General features: G+C 43.2%; 1 protein-coding gene across 5 annotated transcripts in view; it reads right to left on the bottom strand.

Annotated features, from left to right (window-relative positions):
• The window catches only part of gpam (glycerol-3-phosphate acyltransferase, mitochondrial), an 80870-nt gene that overhangs the window by 40301 nt on the left and 20924 nt on the right, over positions 1 to 19645 (bottom strand). For all 5 annotated transcript variants that reach the window (XM_038822166.1, XM_038822165.1, XM_038822164.1 and 2 more), the window contains exons 2-3: positions 7338 to 7459; positions 3268 to 3390 (exon numbers count right to left, since the gene is read on the bottom strand). In XM_038822166.1, the coding sequence (XP_038678094.1) occupies positions 3268 to 3390; positions 7338 to 7439 (225 nt within the window). In that variant the 5' untranslated portion in view covers positions 7440 to 7459. The remainder of the gene's footprint in view (positions 1 to 3267; positions 3391 to 7337; positions 7460 to 19645) is intronic.

The raw sequence follows: 19645 nt of genomic DNA on the forward strand, positions 1-19645 counted from the left end.
TTTCAACTTATTATTGAGACTGCAAATTAAGATTCAGAATAGTGAGTTAAAACACATTGATCAGATTGGCTAAAGCGTAGTACCCTTTCGACTCTGAGGTGGGTTGGAATCCAGACACTTACACGATACAAACATCTCCTCTCTCCTGGCTTCGAAGCAAGGGTTCCAAGCAAAATGAGCTCGGTCATTCTCAAACTTTCCATAATTTGGTAATAAATTAGCAATCTCAATCAGAGAGAGACAAATAGCTGGTGTATACAATAAAGAGGGCACACTGTCAATCATAACCAGGAAGATTTTTATTTCTGATCTGTGATGAATTACCCGATTTCAGTCAGGATGGTGCTCGGGACACTATAATGATGTTGGTTCCCCTGGGTGATGGAAATGAAAATAAGCCAGGCTTCCCACGGATATTCATCAAAAGCGACTGCAATTGTGTGGGCATCAAGCAAAAAGAGAACTATGACACTGACTGACCAGCCTGCTAAGTCTATGAAGGCTTAGATACGAATAATGGGCATTAGGGCAGAGTTCCCAGAGCACTTGGATCCATACCACAGCAAGGAGTAAATGCCTTCAGGAGAGAAAGAGAGAAAATAAATTTACAAGGAAACAAATGGGTAGTTGAAGCCATGTTTTATTCTGTATTTAACCTAGAATGCGCCTGAACTCCGAGGGCTCCACACTGTCACAGCTTGCACAATGTGGAAACCGTTCCATCCATTAACTCAGAAATGACTTACATTGGCAAGCACAAAATCTGGAGAACGCTCTTATACACAAGATCAGGGAGTATACCTAGGACTTTGGAGCAAAGTGGGCATTTAGTGCAGAGGGGAAGAGGTGCTCCTTTGCTTTCTAACTGTTCCATGTTCAGAAAGTGGTCCTGTCTTGCGACAGAAGAGGGCTAGTCATTTGTGGAGTACTTCAGCTGCTGGGAGGAAACAGTGGGGGAAAAAAAAACCAAGCGTGACATCACAGCAAACTGGATTTGAAACGCGACGTCAGTACAATGGAGACAGCTGACAGGTCGGTAGTGGGCAAGTTGATTTATCAACTTTAAAATTAAAGGAAAGGTAAGAGTTCTAGCTTCTTCAAAAAAACTTTTTGAAAGATGTACAGGTTAGGTGGACTGACTGTAATCAATGCGCATTGTTATGGGGATAGGGCGGGGGAGTGGGCCTTGGTAGAGTGCTCTTTCGGACAGCAGTGTAGACTCAATGGGCTGATTGGCCTCCTGCACTGTGGAGACACTATGGGTTCTATTTGGCATAAATTGAAGGTAAGAATCCTTTAAGCTAAAAGATGACTGGGGAACTAAGTTCAGTGATTCGTACGGCCTGCCGGATTCTTAGACCCTCCTTGCAGTCTGGATGACCACATGTGCCACATGTGCAGAAGTACCACCGGTTTGACCAGCTTGAGGACCGGCTGTAGGCACAGTTGCTGAGAGGTTCACCAATAACACAATTTTAAAATGTGGTCATCCTGCAGTCCGTAAGTGCAGTCAGAGAGGGAATGGGTGACCATCAGCCAGAAGGAGGGGGGCAGGCAGGCAGGTGGTGGTGGGGTGGGGGGGGGGGGGGGGGGGGGGGGGGGGGGGAGAGTAAGAGGGGAAAAGCAATAGTGATAGAAGACGTGATAGTGAGGGGTGCAGGCAGGCGTTTATGCAGGCGCAGACATGACTCGAGGGTAGCCTCCCTGCTACCAGAATCAAGGACGTCACTGAACTTGGGAAGAGGAGCAGTCAGAGGCTGTGCGTCACATGGTCATAGAATTTATAGAATTTACAGTGCAGGAGGCCATTGAGCCCATCGAGTCTGCATCGGCCCTTACAAAGAGCACCCTACTGAAGCCCACACATCTACCCTATCCCCATAACCCAGTAACCCCCACTTAACATTTTTTTTGGACATTATGGGGCAATTTAGCACGGCCAATCCACCTAACCTGCACATCTTTGGACTGTGGGAGGAAACCGGAGCACCCGGAGGAAACCCATGCAGACACGGGAGAACGTGCAGACTCCGCACAGTGACCCGAGCCGGGAATCGAACCTGGGACCGTGAAGCTGTGAAGCCACCGTGCTAACCACTATGCTACCGTGCTGCCCACGATGGTACCAATGGCATAGGTGGAAAGAGGATTGAGATTTCGCAACAAGAATTTAGGGAGCTAAGTAGTAGATTGAAAAGCAGGATCTCAAAGGTTGTAATCTCTGCATTATTCCCGGTGCCACATGCTAGTGAGTATAGGAGGACGGAGCAGATGAATAGGTGGCTGAAGAGATGGTGCAGGAGGGAGGGCTTTAGTTTCCTGGATCCCTGGGTCTGTAAAGAAAAAGGGGGCAATCACTTTTCTGGGAGTGTACGCTAGTTTAGGGAGACAGAAGAGCAGATAAGTAGGCAAATCTCAGAGAAGTATAAAAATAATAGGGCAATAATAGTCGGTGATTTCAACTTCCCCTCTCATCCCTGATTGCGCTCATATTCTCTCCCTGCCTTCCCAATGAACCTGCTTTATAACTTCTCATACCAGAAATAAGTCAAGGTTTCACATGGCTTCATTCTGTGCTATAACCATTCTATGATTCTGTAAAAATTTAGCAATGTAGCACTAACTTTTCTATGCATCAGTCTGCTCTACATGTTCTAACTGGTATTTCTCAATTTATCTTCCCTTCTCTCTTGACTCTTAGCCTGGTTTATATTCTAACCTATGGCCATGGCCTTCTCCTAACTTTCTCAATTAAAAGAACACACACTTTATGTCAAATAATTCTTCCTGTACTACCGTGTAATTTTCAGCATTCTTATTCTGATTCTCTCTGTTCCATAGACTACTTTCACAAGGCAGGAGAAATATTGTTCTTCGGCTTCTGAGATTCAGCCTCTAAGAAATGTGCAAGAGGGATCAGACTGATTTATGCTTTAACTCCCATGTTCCCCCTTGGGAATACCGCTCCCTAATTTAAAAAAGCCTCCTATACTCACTAGCATGTGGCACCGGGAATAATGCAGAGATTACAACCTTTGAGATCAATAAATTTAAAGGATCAGTTCTGCCTCAGTCGTCAAAAGAAAATTCTCTTGCTTAGGTCGGGTGACTCGTTATTACATCATTTACATGCCTTAATTAAATGATCGGGCCAAACACACACCATATTAACCATCCAAGTGTTAAACAATTTGCACATGATCGAGAATAATGGTTAAAAGGTATTTTTTTATCAATGCTTTATGCTTAATGAGTAGGTACAATTACCCTGCTTATTGGAGAACACACGTGGCAGCATCGTCCAACAAATGGTCGCTTTCTGCTCAGAAGTGACTCTTTTCCAGTAGCAGCTGCAGATCGAAGCACAGCAGAACTAGGGCTGTACTCTACCTGTAAAATATTACAACAGAATAGAAGGGGCATGAAGGGGAGTCTGGATGAAGAATACAACTGAAATTAAAAAGCCTATAGGGCTTAAGCACGGCAAAATTTCTAAACACATTTAGGAATTTGGGAAAGTAACAAGGTTAACACACAAATAACAAGACTAGCAGGCACCGTGAGGAATAATGAGATGCGATTTGCCCAGTAAAAAGATTAGTAGCCGTCTAGAGAGACATTGTTTATTCGAGGTCAGTGGTGCTATACAAATGTTAACTTTAAACGGCAAGGAAATTAAGAGATGTAGATAGCCAAATCCACAGGGTGGAATATCGAAGAGACAGTATGACTGCTGGCATCCTCATTGGGGAAGGAGGCTAGTTCGCCATCCAACAGTCAGACAGGCTAGTTCCATCTTTGATTCGGAGGCCTGTTCCATCTAATATTTAGAGCCGCAGCAGACTGCAAGTATTCTCCTCTAAAAGATGTAGTTCCATGACTTTGGTGAACAAGGAAGAGATGTTTTCCTGGATTTGGTCACTTAAGCGGTATTGTGTGGTAACCTTTAGCTGGATTTTACCTGTGCAGTTACTAAAACTATTTCTTCACAGTGCCGAAAGCAATCATCATCCTTTCCTTGCAATTTGAGGTTCAGTTTGTTTAGAATTGAAAAGATGTCTGCAGGGTAAGACAGAATTAGCACCCAACTTTCATCACCAAACGAATCAGCCAGAGTGGACGATTTCTCAAGGAAGAAAGCATAGATTTCATACCTCAGTTTGTAAACTCTGCCAAGCACTCAACCCGTTGACAGCCAATGTACTTCTGCATTCAACAATAAATGTGTGCTCGGCACCTATATCAGATCAGAACCTTGGAAAGTCTAGCATCGAGTGTGCTGCACCTAATGAAATTTCCGACTTCCACAATTCCTTTCAACACCATTTCAAGATCGGATGGAATTCCTTCTGATGCAAATGCTTCATGGTTAACTCAACAATAATTCCAAAAACATGTCGTTACCTGTTGCCTCCTTGATCCTTATTCTAACTCCGTTCTTTTCTCAGTCATGTTGGCTGCTCTATCGCTTCTCATTTCTCGGCAATGACTGCAATCAAGCCCATGGTTTCCAACCACACAACTATTCAACGCTTCAAAGATCTGTGCGCCAGTCACACTGGTTGGTAATGTCAGGAAGAACAGCAAATCCTCAACAAGTTCATTATGCCAAACATACCTGACGTAAACTAGCAAGGTTCCACAATCCGAAACATCTGGGGCGAAATTCTCCGACCCCCATGACGGGTCGGAGAATAGCGGGAGGGCCTTCCCGACATTTTTCCCGCCCTCCCGCTATTCTCCCCCACCCCCCCCCCGCCCAACTCCCGACCCGAATCGCTGCCGCCGTTTTTTTACGGCCGGCAGCGATTCACAGCTGTTCGATGGGCCGAAGTCCCAGCCCTTTACGCCGTTTTTACGAACGGCAAACACACCTGGTCTGGCCGTTCGTAAAAACGGCGTCACAAACTCGCTTTTCATAACCATGGCACCGATTGGCACGGCAGTACCACGGCCGTGCCAAGGGTGCCATGGGCCCGCGATCGGTGGGCACCGATCGCGGGCAGCGGGCCCGATGCCCGCGCACTCTTTCTCCTTCCGCCGCCCCGCAGTATCCATTCGCGGGGCGGCTGAGGGGCAACCCGGCCCGCGCATGCGCGGGTTTCGCGCAAATACGCGATGACGTCATCTGCGCATGCGCGGGTTGGAGTCTTCCAATCCGCGCATGCGCGGCTGACGTCATATGACGTGTCAGCCGGCGCTAACTCCGGCAAGCGGGCTTAACGATATTCGTTAAGCCCGGCATGCCGGAGCCTACGGCGTCGGGCTGCTAGCCCCGACCGGGGACCAGAATCGGTTCCCGGTCGGGAAGGGGCGCACTGTTTTGGGAGAATCCCGTTTTGGGAGAATCGCGCCCCTGTACTTTCATCCAGTTCTATTGAGAACTCCTGTGCTAATTTTAAATGAGAAATAAGCTGTACTTCTAAATTCTCAAGCAATATCATAAATTCAGTGAAGCATTATGTTATCACTAAGCGGGCGCATTTCAGACTTTTAGCTGACCTCTCAACTAGGACCATGAGAACCATGTCTCATGCTGCAGGGAGAATTAATCCTTCTGCAACAGCATGGGGCATTTCATTTTAACCATGCGGTAATTGTAATGTAAGAGATTAATTTTGCTTAGCCATTCAGTGTTAAATAGACTTCAGCTGGTGATTTCAGTTCTCACTACATTCTTTGACAAAACTTTAAGAGGTTTATTGCCCAGCTCGCCATGCTTAGTCTCCAGATGCCTTTGCAGTTGAGGGTTTCAAACTCTTATTCAACAGTACTTCCCTGCATATAAAACACTATTGGTCTTTGCATCCTGTTTTGCATTAGCACAATTAACAGGATCATACTTTAAGAAAATCATCTATATACTGCTTTGTTCCAGATTGAGTTTCTTCTTTGTAGAATGTTCACCAGAGACCCTGGAGCTCTGTACAAAGCTACCACTGCTCTGTCCTGTCCTGACTCTTCTTGGCAGCTCTCCCCAGCAGGTTCCAATGTGAGATCCTGGCTAGTAGCTACACCGCCTATTTGTTTCTCTGGCCATTTCTTACTTGTAACCAAACAATCCATTTTCGCAGTTCTCTTGCCTTGCTCGAAAGTGAAAGATGCTGGCCTCCAAGTGAATTTGCACCAAAAACACGTATCTACAGGGTACTTGGCGCCAAGTGAACGAGCAGGACACGCTGACCTGCTCACTATTGCCACTCATGGTCAGAGCCTGCACTGCTGATTATGCAGCAATTCTCGGTCTCAATGATGCAGGCGGCTGATGCGCGAGGCAAGAAGCAATTCGATCAATTGGGAACACCACGACCCTCAACTCCGCGACACTTCTGACACCCCCTCCCCTCCGCACTTTGAAAAACACTGTTGCAGTGTATTAGTGTTTTGTCATTTCTTTTCTTTTACTTTAATAAATATTCTTTATCAATTGTTTACACTACAACTGGACTGGTTCTCACTGGGTTGTACGTTTTTCATCATATTATTCCAAACAAATATATACCACTAAGAACCAATGTTTCAAGTTATCCCCCAAGAGAGACACTCTCGCAGGTTCTTAACAACACCCTCTAAATTTGCTTAAAGAGAAAGTTAAGGGAAGTACATTTTTATTCAAGTTATTCCCCTGGTGGCTATTTGCATGTGTATATTTAGAAAAATGATCCAAGTTTTATAACCACTGAAACCAATTTTGTTGCACCTAATTACCTCTACGCCACTCTGCTGATGTTATGCTGATGTTATGGATGCATCAAGGAGATCTATTGTAATGGGGCCATGTGACTTCAGAAGCTCAGCTGGGCCTGCCCTGTCTGGGGAATCATACTAGTTAGAAATGCCCAGCTGATATAAAAAATGCAACCTCCCGAAGTAATCAATGGAATGATTACTGGGCAAATGGAACCCTTAACCACCAGGGGTAGCCTGAAGGGAAGAACACCTGAAAACTCACATTTCTGACAAATGTCAAGGAGTACTAATTAAATGTATTTTAAAGTAATTTCTGGAGGAGCATTTGAAACAAACAGTACATTCCTTCCTGTAAAATGGGTTTTCTTCCCATTTATACTGAACCAAGAGTTGAGATGCAAGGGCTTTACAGAACTCATTACCAAATTTATGATTAAATGAAAATATATTCTAGATTTCAATCATTTTGGGAAGAGTGAGAAATAAATCATTGCAGTGGAATTTGTAATATTTATCTTTCTGGGGGACCCCATAGTAAAAATCTTGTGCTACATTGAAATTCTGACATATTTTACAACTTATACGCATTAGTGCAGAAACAGATAATTTGCAGTTTTTTTCTCTCCTTTGAATTGATGCTTGCTTACCTGCTCATCGTTGGAATTCTTCATTTTGTTGCCGCTCTGTACTCTTATGTTTGGCAAACAGGCAGCGTCCATCACAGAAGAAATCAGCACCGACTCAGCCATGTCGCTTACCCACTCGAATACTGTAAATGAAGATGCAAATTTCAAAACAATGTTTATCTTCAATATAAAAGGCATGAAAAATTGTACGGGAAATATTTAACTTGCATGTATTCTTACAAACTCTTTCCTTGGTTACTGATAAACCTGTTAGTCTTGGCTCAGTGGTAACATTGTCACCTCTGAGACAGAAGGTTCCACTTCAGAGACCTGAGCACATCACTGAGGCTGGCATTTTAGGGTAATACTGAAGGAGTGCTGTACACTTGGGAGGATGAAAGGTTAAACTGAGGCCCGAATGCTCTCTTAACAGGATGCATAAGATCCTATGGCATTTTTCAAAGAGTGAAGAAGTGCTACATGGTGCCCTGATCAATATTTATACCGCAGCCAACAATGTTAAAACAGATTATCTAATAGCGAGGCTCCCGACTGCTGTGGGACGGGGCAGCATGCGGCGCAGTGGTTTGCACTGGGACTGCGGCGCTGAGGATCCGGGTTCAGATCCCGGCCTAGTTCACTGTTTGTGTGGAGTTTGCACATTCTCCCCATGGCTGCATGGGTTTCACCCCCACAACCCAAAGATGTGCAGGTTAGGTGGATTGACAACGCTAAATGAAAATCGCTTATTGTCACGAGTAGGCTTCAATGAAGTTACTGTGAAAAGCCCCTAGTCGCCACATTCCGGCGCCTGTCCTTAGTTGGAAAAAATAATAATTGGGTACTCGCAATTTTTTTAAAAAACGAACGCTGTGGGACCATGCTCTGCATAAATTGATTGTCAGATCGCCTATACTACAATAGCAACTGCATTTTAGAATCATTTAGTTAGCTGTAATGCAATTTACAACATCCTGAGCAAGGGGTTTTCTATAGCAGTTCCTTTTCTTTCATGAGGAAAAGGACATAAAGGAGAATGCACTGTACTGGGCAAAGTATGGTATTTCAAGGACTGCTTTAGTAATGTATTCTATCCGCTAGCTCTGTTAGCGAGAGAGCTATAATAGCAAGCATCAGATAAGAAGTTACAAGAAATCAAACAATGCAAGTTCACTGTACACAGTGAGCAGAGATTTGGCACAATTGTATGAATTAAAATACACTGACCACATGGAAGGCATGAAGGACAGACTTTGTGACCTTTCCTGTTAGAACTGTACATTATTCAATCAAAGGATCATTGTAAACTCATTGTGGTGTTGGATTGCAATCTTACATACAGGCACTGCATAAACTGGACTAGTTGCTACAGTGCACTGTGTAATCATTAAGTATGGTTCACTTAATCAGAGATTTCTGATCAATTGAAAGTTCACTTCCATTGTTAAGGATTTGACTCTTTATAACCCAGTAAACTTTGCCCATCAATACTGGCAAAGCAATTTTCAGGTAATATGTAAAGCAATTTGTGAGGTAAAAGTTAAAGGTGTCGCAGCTTTGTGTCCCTTTGGGGAGAGAAAAACAGATCTTCATCAATAAAAAAGACAAAATTATCTTGTTGGATTGAGAACATTGTCTTAAGTATTCAACAAATGCAATGAGCTCACACTCTTCTAGAGATTTATCCAAAGTACCTGAACTAACCATTGAGCCCTGTTACAGTCCACTACAATTAAACCAATGTCTTGTTTGTGAGCCTGACGGCTATCAATTCAACATTCATGCCAACTACAAACTTACTAAATGTTACTTGGAATTTAATTTGTTTTTAATGAAGGGGCTTCACCAATGTTTAATGCAAGTTGTAGATGAACAATATAAGCAGGAAGCTCCCAGTCCAACTCTTGGTCTGTACTTATTGATCTCAGCTAGGGTGCCAGTATCTTGTAATTTTTTTGGCCAAGGTGAGATTCAAGATCATCCTGGTCCATACAGCTCAGCATCAAGCAGAGATGCAAACAAATTAGGCTGAATCTTCAATGCAGTGCTACGGGAGTGCTGTGTTGTCAGGGATGATGTTTTTCAGATCAGGCATTAAACTGAATCCACTTCTACTCGACATGATACACAATTGATTTCTTAGTTATTGATAAAAACCTGTGAGCACTGGCTCAGTGGTAGCACTCTCATCTCTAAGATAGAAGGTTTGAGCGCCTCTCCAGAGACTGGAGGACATTACTCAGTCCGGTGGTACTTTAGTACAATACTGAAAAAAGTAGGTATTGTAAGAGTTCTTCCTGTTTATTTCCTTTGTTCCCATTTCTTCTATTTAATTGTTTTGGTCATAATCGGGATGTGCCTTTCAGCATAAGATTCAAAGTTGAAGCAGCCTGCTTGCCAGGACATTTGTGTTCCCAGGTTTTATATTTTGGAAAAGAAAAGCCAGACACTTTGGCACCGAGGCAGATCTTAGGAACCAGCTTTGGGGGATGTTGGTTCGATTGGTTAACTGGCAACTGGTGGGTTGACCAGGGACAGTGTTCTGTCTGACAACAGTCAGTGATTAGTTCCTGCATGATGCTGTCTAAGAGAACTGGACAGAAGTTAAAGGAACTCTTCCTCCTGCTTGTTGAAGTAAAAGATCTGCTCTATTGCTCTGAAAGCAGAGTGTGCCTGGTACATCCTTTGTTTTAAACCTGAAATGATGCTGAGTCTGCAGAGAAAGTTGACATACTTGCCAGAGAAAACCATCTCAAGCCTAGAAGGAAAAAGTATCAAAACAAAAGCCTGAACTTCAGAAAGACATTGACTGGAAGTCATCCCAGTGCATCAAAGATCTACCACCCTTTCCCCTCTGTTTTTTGTGTGTGTAGATTGTAGGGAAAATTAGAACGGTGGCCGGGTTAAGAAAGGGGTAATAGATAGTCAGTTATATTTTCTGTCCGTTTACTTATAATACTGCACATAACAAAAGATTACTTGTGTTAAAGTTACAAACCTGGTCTGCAGTTTATTGGGTTCAACCAAATAACCTCGGTATTTCAAATAAAATCTAATTTCACCTGCATTGTGACTCAGGGTCCAGTGGAGCTAGAATTGACTGTGCACTAGCCCAGGGTGTCGTAGCAGTATGGACAATAGGAGAAGATACACAAGGTGGTGCTATCTTTGGTCAAATAGCCTAACTGCCAAGCTTTATTTGTGAACTAATATTATAAGTGAGGTATCAGAGGACTGGTACCAATCCATGGAACCATAACGCAAATCAAAACACTGACAGAGTGAGGGAAGAAGTAACAAAGAACTGCACAGAGAATTTATCATGTCTTCAGCTATCCCAAAGCATCGCACAGCCTGAGCCAATGAATTACTCTTGAAAGGCAGTCGCTGCTGACATGTAGGCAAATGTAGCAAACAACTTGTGCACAGCAAAGTCCAACAAATAACAAAAGGTGATGAATGCTTGTTGATCGTTTTGGGGATGTTAGATGATGGAAAATTGTTGGCCAGGGTTTCAAATAGTGCCATGGGACTATTGAGCTACTATTCTTGACTATTAAACTGTGAAGAGTTCAGTTTAATTCCTCATCTGAATGATGGCCCTCCAGTTACACAATGTTTAATACAGCTTCAACCTACTTTGTGCCTAGATCCTGGAATGGAGCCAACCTACAAGTTTGAGCACAAATCGCATTGCAAAATAGGCCAACAGAGTCTATGCAAATCTTATTTTGGTTGAACACGAACCAGTACTAACATTCTGCTGAACTAATAAGCAAAGTGTGCAAGGGCAAGTGTTGCTTTTAACATTAATCCATCGGCATTGTGAGTTACGGTTTCTAATGCACCGAAAAATTCAACCGTTTAAGCAACTGTGCCAAAAGTCTGGGCTGAGAAGCAGGGAAATAAAACAGCCTGGATTTTGTCTTGATTGCTATCCAATGGCGTCAAACTGGTCGATACTCAGTGCCCAACCTCTGGAGCCTGTTTCTGCAGACAACTGTGAAACTTACCCCACCAAGAAGTTAATATCTTCTAGAGAACAAACATTTCAAGTTAAAACTCCTTCTGCCCAATTTGGAAATACTGTAAATTAAAACATATTTAGCAAAAGGTCTTGTAACAACAATGCTTACACAATCTCGCAAAATAGAGTTACATTTTGAAAGACTCGCTACAGTCCAAGTTACTTTCTCTGAACCTTGGACTCACTGTGAGACTCTTATTAAAATATGTGCTGCGTGAATCATACCATTGGAGCTAGAATTATGCCCAGCAAGTAAAAGAGTTTGATGTTGTTTATTTCAAAACAACCACAAAAGCCAGGCAATCATTCGTATAATTAATGCGAATTCTCCGCATAGGCTTCCCCCTGCCCCACCCATCATTCCCCCTAACAGAAAAACAATGCTTAGAATATGTGATCTGTACTTATGCTTCAAAAAGATAAGGCGGCTCGCCTCAATCCTTAATTGCAGTACAGTACAATAACAATACCATTGTTAGTCTTGAGTGGGAGAAATTAAGCAATAAAAAACCCTTTATATTCATCACATATCCCGTGACAACACACTGAAATCTTCTTACAATGCAATCTTACTTCCTGGCAGAAAATGTCACCAACCAGCAAGATAATTTAGCCAAGTAAAACTTCAAGGACAGTCGCACATTTATTTAAAACTTGAAAAAGCTTTATTTAAAATAGAAGACTGATCAAAAAGGAATGTGGCATTCTCCATTCCTTCAGGATGTGACCTAAATCTGAAACTGATTGCATGTCGCAAAATGAAGAGCAATCCTAAGGCCTCCAAAGCTATCAGTAAATAAGCACAAGGTGGGTTGATATTTAACTCAAGGATGTTGGTGACGTGCTGTTCCATCTTATTTACATTGCAGGATAAACTTAACAGAACAAACTATTCAATTTCAGCATTTCCTTTAACTGTGGAATGCTTGACCTCAATGCTTCCTCCTACAGTCTTCAGACTTCTGAAGTCAAAGATTAGATTCACCCAATCACAACTTCCCGATTCACCTCCCTTCTCTTTTACACATTCAATGTGCCACAACATGCCTCAGCTGGAGTATTGTGTGCAATCCTGGGTACCACGCATAAGGGTGGGTGCCATGAGGGCACAGAGGAGATTTACCAGGATGATATCCGGGATGGGAATATTCAGTTCAGTAGAGAAGCTACAATTGTTATCAAAGATTCAGTGCAGAAGGAGGCCATTCTGCCCATTGAGTCTGCACCGGCCCTTGGAAAGAGCACCCTGCTCAAGCCCACACCTCCACCCTATCCCCGTAACCCAGTAACCCCACCCAACCTTTTTGGACACCAAGGACAATTTGGCATGGCCAATCCACCTAACCTGCACACCTTTGGTCTGTGGGAGGAAACCGGAGCACCCGGAGGAAACCCACGCAGACACAGGGAGAATGTGCAGACTCCGCACAGACAGCAACCAAAGCCAGGAATCAAACCTGGGACCCTTGAGCTGTGAAGCAACAGTGCTAACCACTATGCTGTCATGCCGCCCCTCTTTATCCTTAGAGTAAAGAAGGTTAAGGGGCGGTCTAATGGAGGATATCAAAATTCCCAAGTTGTTTTGGCCCTTCAAGGAGAGACAAATTATGTCCTCAGAGTGGTTCAGTAACTAGAGCTTACAGATTTAAAATAATTGGTATAAGAACTAGAGGGGAAATGAGTTAGAAAATGTCTTCACACTGGAAGTTGTTATGATCTACGATGCACTGTGCTTTAAAAAGTTTGTGGATGTGTAATTAGAGGATTAATTTGGAGGCCTGTGGGGAAAAGGCTATGGGTTTGGGATGAAATTGAACCCTCTCTCGAAGAGCCAGCACAGGCATAATGGGCCAAATTGATTCCTTCTATTGATTTATAATTCTAGGTGCATCGCCTTTCGCCTTGATTTATCCTGTATGTTTTTCTAGGCTTCCTTGATGGCTGGAGAGGATTAGTGCAAGCCATCAAGTTCACGTCACATCGACAGAAGTGGTAAATGCAGTTATTATTATTATTACATCCTGGAATAGGTAGCAGCATCTGAACACAGCATTGGAAGCCACCTCTGTTCAATAGGTCAGAAATGAAAATGAAATGAAAATCGCTTATTGTCACAAGTAGGCTTCAAATGAAGTTACTGTGAAAAGACCCTAGTCGCCACATTCCGGCGCAACAACATTTGTTGTCATGGCAGTCAGGGCTAGTGTCAGCAGGGATTCTGGTCAATAAATACTGTATTAAAAAATTGTCCAATCACGTTTTTGGTTACAGGTATCCTTTTCCACATTGACCATGAACACATCCTCTGGTTAAAAGGTTGGATGACCTTGGGTGAAAACACACCCTCTCATTTAAAGCTTATTTATTTGGGTGAGCTTGGATTTCAAAGACTAGATGCAAACTGCTTCTAAATTCAATTCTTCTACCGTTACTCCTCCCCCATCTCCTTTTTGACCAGTGGTTCATTCCTAATCGCACTGCATTCTTTAAAACCATTTGTGATGTCCAAACTGCGCAGCTTTCCCCACTCCTCTAACAGTTTCATGACAGCTCCCCTCCCAACTGAAGTCCATAACAAATAGAAAACATGAATCAATTCTGTTTTTTGACACAAAATAGTGAATACAAAATTTGCCACAGCTGCCGTGTTCCTACCTTGTTTGAAGGAATGTCATTAAAGTTGAATTTAACACACCAACACAGCGTCACTCATTCAGATCTGATGAGCATTCGGCATTTTAACATTGCAAGCACATTCCGGTGGCATTTTTCAGCCAACGCAGACAGTATGCCAATTTGCAAAGGAACAAAAGAAATACATTTAAATGCTCCTTTTGTACAGTAGATTGAAAATAATCTAGCTTTCCATCTACTCGAGACTGTTCACTTGAGCCTCTCATAAAAAGATAAACTCAATGGCCCCAATTCCTTGCTCAAGGGTAACCACATATGTATCAATGCCTTTAAATGTGCATAACATTGTCAATAACACAATTCAATATGTAACTATGTTCCTATACCCATTATATGTATAGATTATATGATTACAGTGTAAAAGTATAGCAGTAAAATAACTCAGAAATCTAACCACCCAAGAGCCTTTTGACTTATTACAGAGAACACTGACCCAACGACCCGCGGAGCCACAGAAAGTGATTCAGAGCAATATAAGAAGAGATTTACTTCAATTTTTAAAAATGTTATTAACCCTTACTTAAAGCGCAATGGACAAGTTAACCTGACCCGCATTATTGAGCTTCACAGACAAGATAATCCATTTGATGTTGGTAAGCTGTACTTTCATAAAAGTTGCATCAAACGTCAATATATGCCTCAGTGACAGTGGATGGTGGAATCCAAGACTTTAGTAAAAGTGTTCAGCTATTTCTGGTCTTGAATGGACTTGGAATAAACAGAAGCGAAGAGAGTCTGGCAAGTACAATCTTCAATATTTCTAATAGCATATCCTAATTGTAAAAAAAATCATTGGAATAAAGCCATTCCTGATATTTGAGAAGTTGTATTTCTGTTATTTATGTTTGTGTAAGCCAAAAAGGTTTTAATTGGTTTTTTTTAAAAGCAGCTAATCCAGTGAGCCTGGAGTTCCTTGTTCTGCCAGCAATCTTGGATAAATTTAATTACTCTGCACCGTCAGAACCACTGAAACATAGAGGCAGCACGGTGGCACAGTGGTTAGCACTGCTGCCTCGTGGCGCCGAGGTCCCAGGTTCGATCCCGGCTCTGGGTCACTGTCCGTGTGGAGTTTGCACATTCGCCCCGTGTTTACGTGGGTTTCGCCCCCACAACCCAAAGATGTGCAGGATAGGTGGATTGGCCATGCTAAATTGCCCCTTAATTGGAAAAATGAATTGGGTACTCTAAATTTTTTTTTTAAAACACCACTAAAACATTGATAGGAGTTTTCTTTGCTTCAATTGGGAGCAATCGGAGCCTGAGGTTTGTGGGTTCTGAAGTCCTGTTTCGGCATGCGAACACAATCGAATAGCCCCTCAGAACAGAAATAGCTGCATGGTCTGAGGTTAAACCAAGGTCTCGATGTCCGTTCTGATGGTTCAGGCCAATGCTTAGACCAAGGCACAACATAAAAAGCAGGGCATTCTCCCAATATCCTAGCTAATGCACCTTTCTCAACAAATGCTACCAAAAATAGATTAAATGGTTAAATAGATTAACTTATATGGCTGGGGCCTTACTGTGCAAACACGTCTGCCACATTTAACGCAAAACTAGACACCGCAATTCAAACGAATGAATTCTATGAGATCACTTCAGAATGGTTCTCAGGCTCACAATAAAGTACTATATTAATCTTTATTTGGACTAGATTACATCATACTATAACAGTGAATTTCTGGGGCGGCACAGTGGCGCAGTGGTTATCACTGCTGCCTTAAGGCGCCGAGGATCCGGGTTTGATCCCAACCCCGAGTAACTGTCCGCGTGATGTTTGCATATTCTCCCCATATCAGCATGGATATCATCCCCGCAACCCAAAAATGTGCAGGGTAGGTGCATTGGCCACCTTTAAATTGCCCCTTAATTGGGAAAAGAAAACAACTTCAAAAAAGTGAATTTCTTCCCAATTAGTTTGAGGGACAGCATAAGTTGCACTCAAATGTAACTTGGCATCTAAATGCATTATTATATATGCAGGCATAAGGGACGTTTATTAAACTTTGGGGAATAGTTATGGCTATTACACTGAAGTGTGGTCAGTTACTTGGATCAGTTATAGAATATTCTCATTAATTACAACGGTGAATTGTAATACTGTACTTGCAATTGAAGTAAATAATTAAAGACTTCCTGAGTATAACAGCTACTGTGAGCGGGAAGGGCAGTGCCTTTCAGTATACAAACATAAACACAGAAGGGCCACAAATACTCAAGCTGGCTCTTAATATGAATGGCCGGGTTTGTTTTCCAGCAGAACTACGCACAGACACGCATTTGGCAGGCTTAATTTTACACTTCGCTTACCATACACTGCCAGCGAAATAATTTTAAACTGCTCACGTTATTCTATTATTGGACTCAGGACTACATTTTGTTCGTTGGAACTGGTCTGCAGACACTGCTGCAGCACTGTGAGGATGTAAGATTTTTTTTTTTCCCCATTAAGGGGCAATTTAGCGTGACCAATCCACCTACTCTGCACATTTTTGGGTTGTGGGGGCGAAACCCACGCAGACACAGGGAGAACGTGCAAACTCCACACGGACAGTGACCCAGAGCCGGGATCGAACCTGGGACCTCAGCGCCGTGAGGCGGTTGTGCTAACCACTAGGCCACCGTGCTGCCCATTTGAGGATGTAAGATTGGTCACTGACCTCAATCAGACCCCACTGTGATCTAGGCTCCAATGTAGCTGCTGCACGCTGTCCTGTGAAACGCAACTGGTGATGGGCAAGTTGGCAAGAGGCTCAAATCATGTTTAGTGTAAAACTGTAGATATGTAAAAAAGTCACTCGTTTGAGAAAAAAAATCCCAGTTTTGCTCCTCAACAAGAAATATTCATCATTTTCAATGCACTTCACAATAGAAATACCTTCAGGCACTTCATTGCACAAATAATTAAAAAAAAAAGGACTTGCATTTATAACGCACCTTACACAACCACACGGCATCCCAAAGTGCTTCACGGCAAATTAAGCATTTCTGAAGTGTGGTCATTGTTGGAATGTGGGAAACATAGCAGCCGATTTGTGCATAGCAAGCTGCCACAAACAGCAATGTGACACTGACCAGATGATCTTTATTTTTTGCCGTGTTAATTGAGGGATAATAGCCAGGATACCGGGGGAACCTTTCCTGGTTGTTTTCAAAATAGTGTTAGGGATCTTTTACATACAGCACAAAGAGGGCTGACAGGTATCTCAGACAGTGCAGCACTCCCTCAGTACTGCACTGGAGTGTCAACCTTAATTTTTGTGCTCAAGTACGGAAGCGGGACATAAACAAAGGCAAGTGTGCTGCCAACTGAACCGTGGTTGGCATGGTACTTTACTTATATTTTACATATACTTTATCTGTTGAATTACTTTAAAGTGTAGTTGTTATGTGGGGAATCTTTTGGACACAAAATCTCCCACAGCGTTTAACCAGCTTTTGCTGGTGTTTGTTGAAGGTTGAATGCCTGACAGGATACGAGGTGAATCCCCAGCTCTTCTTTGAATGGTGCAATAGCAGAAGTACTGAAACAGACACGCACGGTATCAGTTTTAATATCACAGACAAAGGACAGTAGAAATACAAAATTACAGACTCAGCACACACAATGGTTTGGCACGGCACTCCAATATCCATCCCAAGTCTGTGCCGTGTTAACTGACCTCAACCACAGCAGCAGTGGTGCCTGGCAATGGAGAGTAAAGGACGCAAGTCAGGGCTCCTCCCTTTTTGCTAACTAGAGAACCATGCTGTAAGGTGCACGAGAAAAGCTTGGGCTCAACTGTTAATCCTCCAGCGTTTACAAATTCAGATTTACACGCCAAATATTGCCACTAAGGGTGCTGGCAACCATGGGAAGCACTTTCAAGACAAGGGGCCGAAAGGAGATTAGAAGAACAGAACCTTTTATCTGCTACAATAATCTGTCATAACTAACAAGCAATATCCTACACTCAGGAGTAAAGAATTTATCATAAAACACAAAGTGGCAGTAATTTTTCTAGGGCTGTCAGATAGGAGATGATTGCTGTCAATAAACAGTGAAGCCATACCTTGCGCAAGCTTTAGCGGTAAGAGTGATACTGCACAGAAAGAAGCCATGTGGCCATCACGCCTGTGCCAGGTCTTTGTAAGACTTCACCAATTGGTCCCACTTCCCTGCTGTTTCCCCATAAACCAGCAAATTATCTTTCCCTTTCAAGTATTTATCCAATTTGTTTTGGAACGTTACTATTGAATCTCCTCCCACCACGCCTATAGCGCGCACATTCCAGATCACAATAGCTCATTGTGTAAAAATAATCTGCTCATTTTGCCTCTGGCTCTTTTGCCAATCACTGCTCTTTAATTTCTTCCTGTGCTCCGGAAATTCGGATTTCAGACCTCAACTCTTTTATATCATTGGTTCCCACATAGGTCCCCATTCGGGCTGTTCCCCCATTTCCCCACCTCAACATTTTTCACAGCCTCTCATTAATAGCCTTCGCCCTGGCATCCACCAGACCAACACACCATGCAGGACTTACATCGCTGGGTGCAAAAATGTTCATCTACCTCCTGACTATCAAATCCCCTATGATGGCTTTATGTTGACAATTTGCTGTGCTCCTCTGCTCAGTCATTTTCCCCAGAGTGCCGCAGGTGTGCTCTAGACTGTAACCTCTTAAGGTGTTGCCATTTTCACTGGTATTCAGCACTGGAAAGTGGTTTGAAAGTGCCACACCCTAAGAGAACTCTGCCTTTTCCTACCCTGCCAAATCGCCACCCACTTATTCTTCTCAAACTCTCAGTTGCTGTGGGATGGTTAACCCCGGAACGTGCACTCCGGAAAATGCTTAGCCTCCCATAATGCCCTGCAGGAATGCCGCCGCTCCTCAAACACAAGAACCCGTGAACTCAACCTTAAGGCACTTTCTTTACATGTGGTGATCCAAGAAATAGAGGTCTTGTGGCACAGCGGGTATGATCAAACCCCCATGCTATTGACCTCCGAGCCAAAAGTTCCATGTTCAAGTCCAGGATTTGATGGCCAAGGAACGTCCCAAACAGATTGAGTATTAACTTGTAAATCCTTCCAACATACACCAACAACAAGCGGCAAGAGTGGGCGAGGTCCCTGTTCAGCCATGTGATGGACAGAAATCAGACCTCCATTATTATTCATAGCAACAGGTTGCAACATGCATGTAAAAGTATATGTTGCCATAGCAACTCCGGCTCCTTGTGGGGCAGTTGTGGATCGGATTGGTGCCAATAGCATGGGGGTTTGATGTCCATTCTGGCTGGGGTGGATTCGGGACCTGCCCTCTTGCCCTACCCGAGGTGGAGGTCCTGGCACTGTGGGTCGGACCGTCCTTCAGGCAGAGAACTCAGGAAGAAGAGAAATGTCAGAGGCATACAAACGTCCTGGAGTTCCTACATAGGGCAGGAATTTCAGGCAACGGGTCACCGCTGGCCATCATTCTGCTTAACAGTCTCTCTACATATACAATATGTATGCTTTTAGTTCAGTATGCCCCTAGTATCAGATTGAAATAACTAGAACTATCAGTACTCCTTACCAGTAAATTCCAACTTTCACCAAACTCCCGTTTAGCAGGTAATTCCGGCT

The sequence above is a fragment of the Scyliorhinus canicula genome, chromosome 16 (assembly GCF_902713615.1).
Source record: "Scyliorhinus canicula chromosome 16, sScyCan1.1, whole genome shotgun sequence".
In the NCBI taxonomy this organism is placed as follows: domain Eukaryota; kingdom Metazoa; phylum Chordata; class Chondrichthyes; order Carcharhiniformes; family Scyliorhinidae; genus Scyliorhinus; species Scyliorhinus canicula.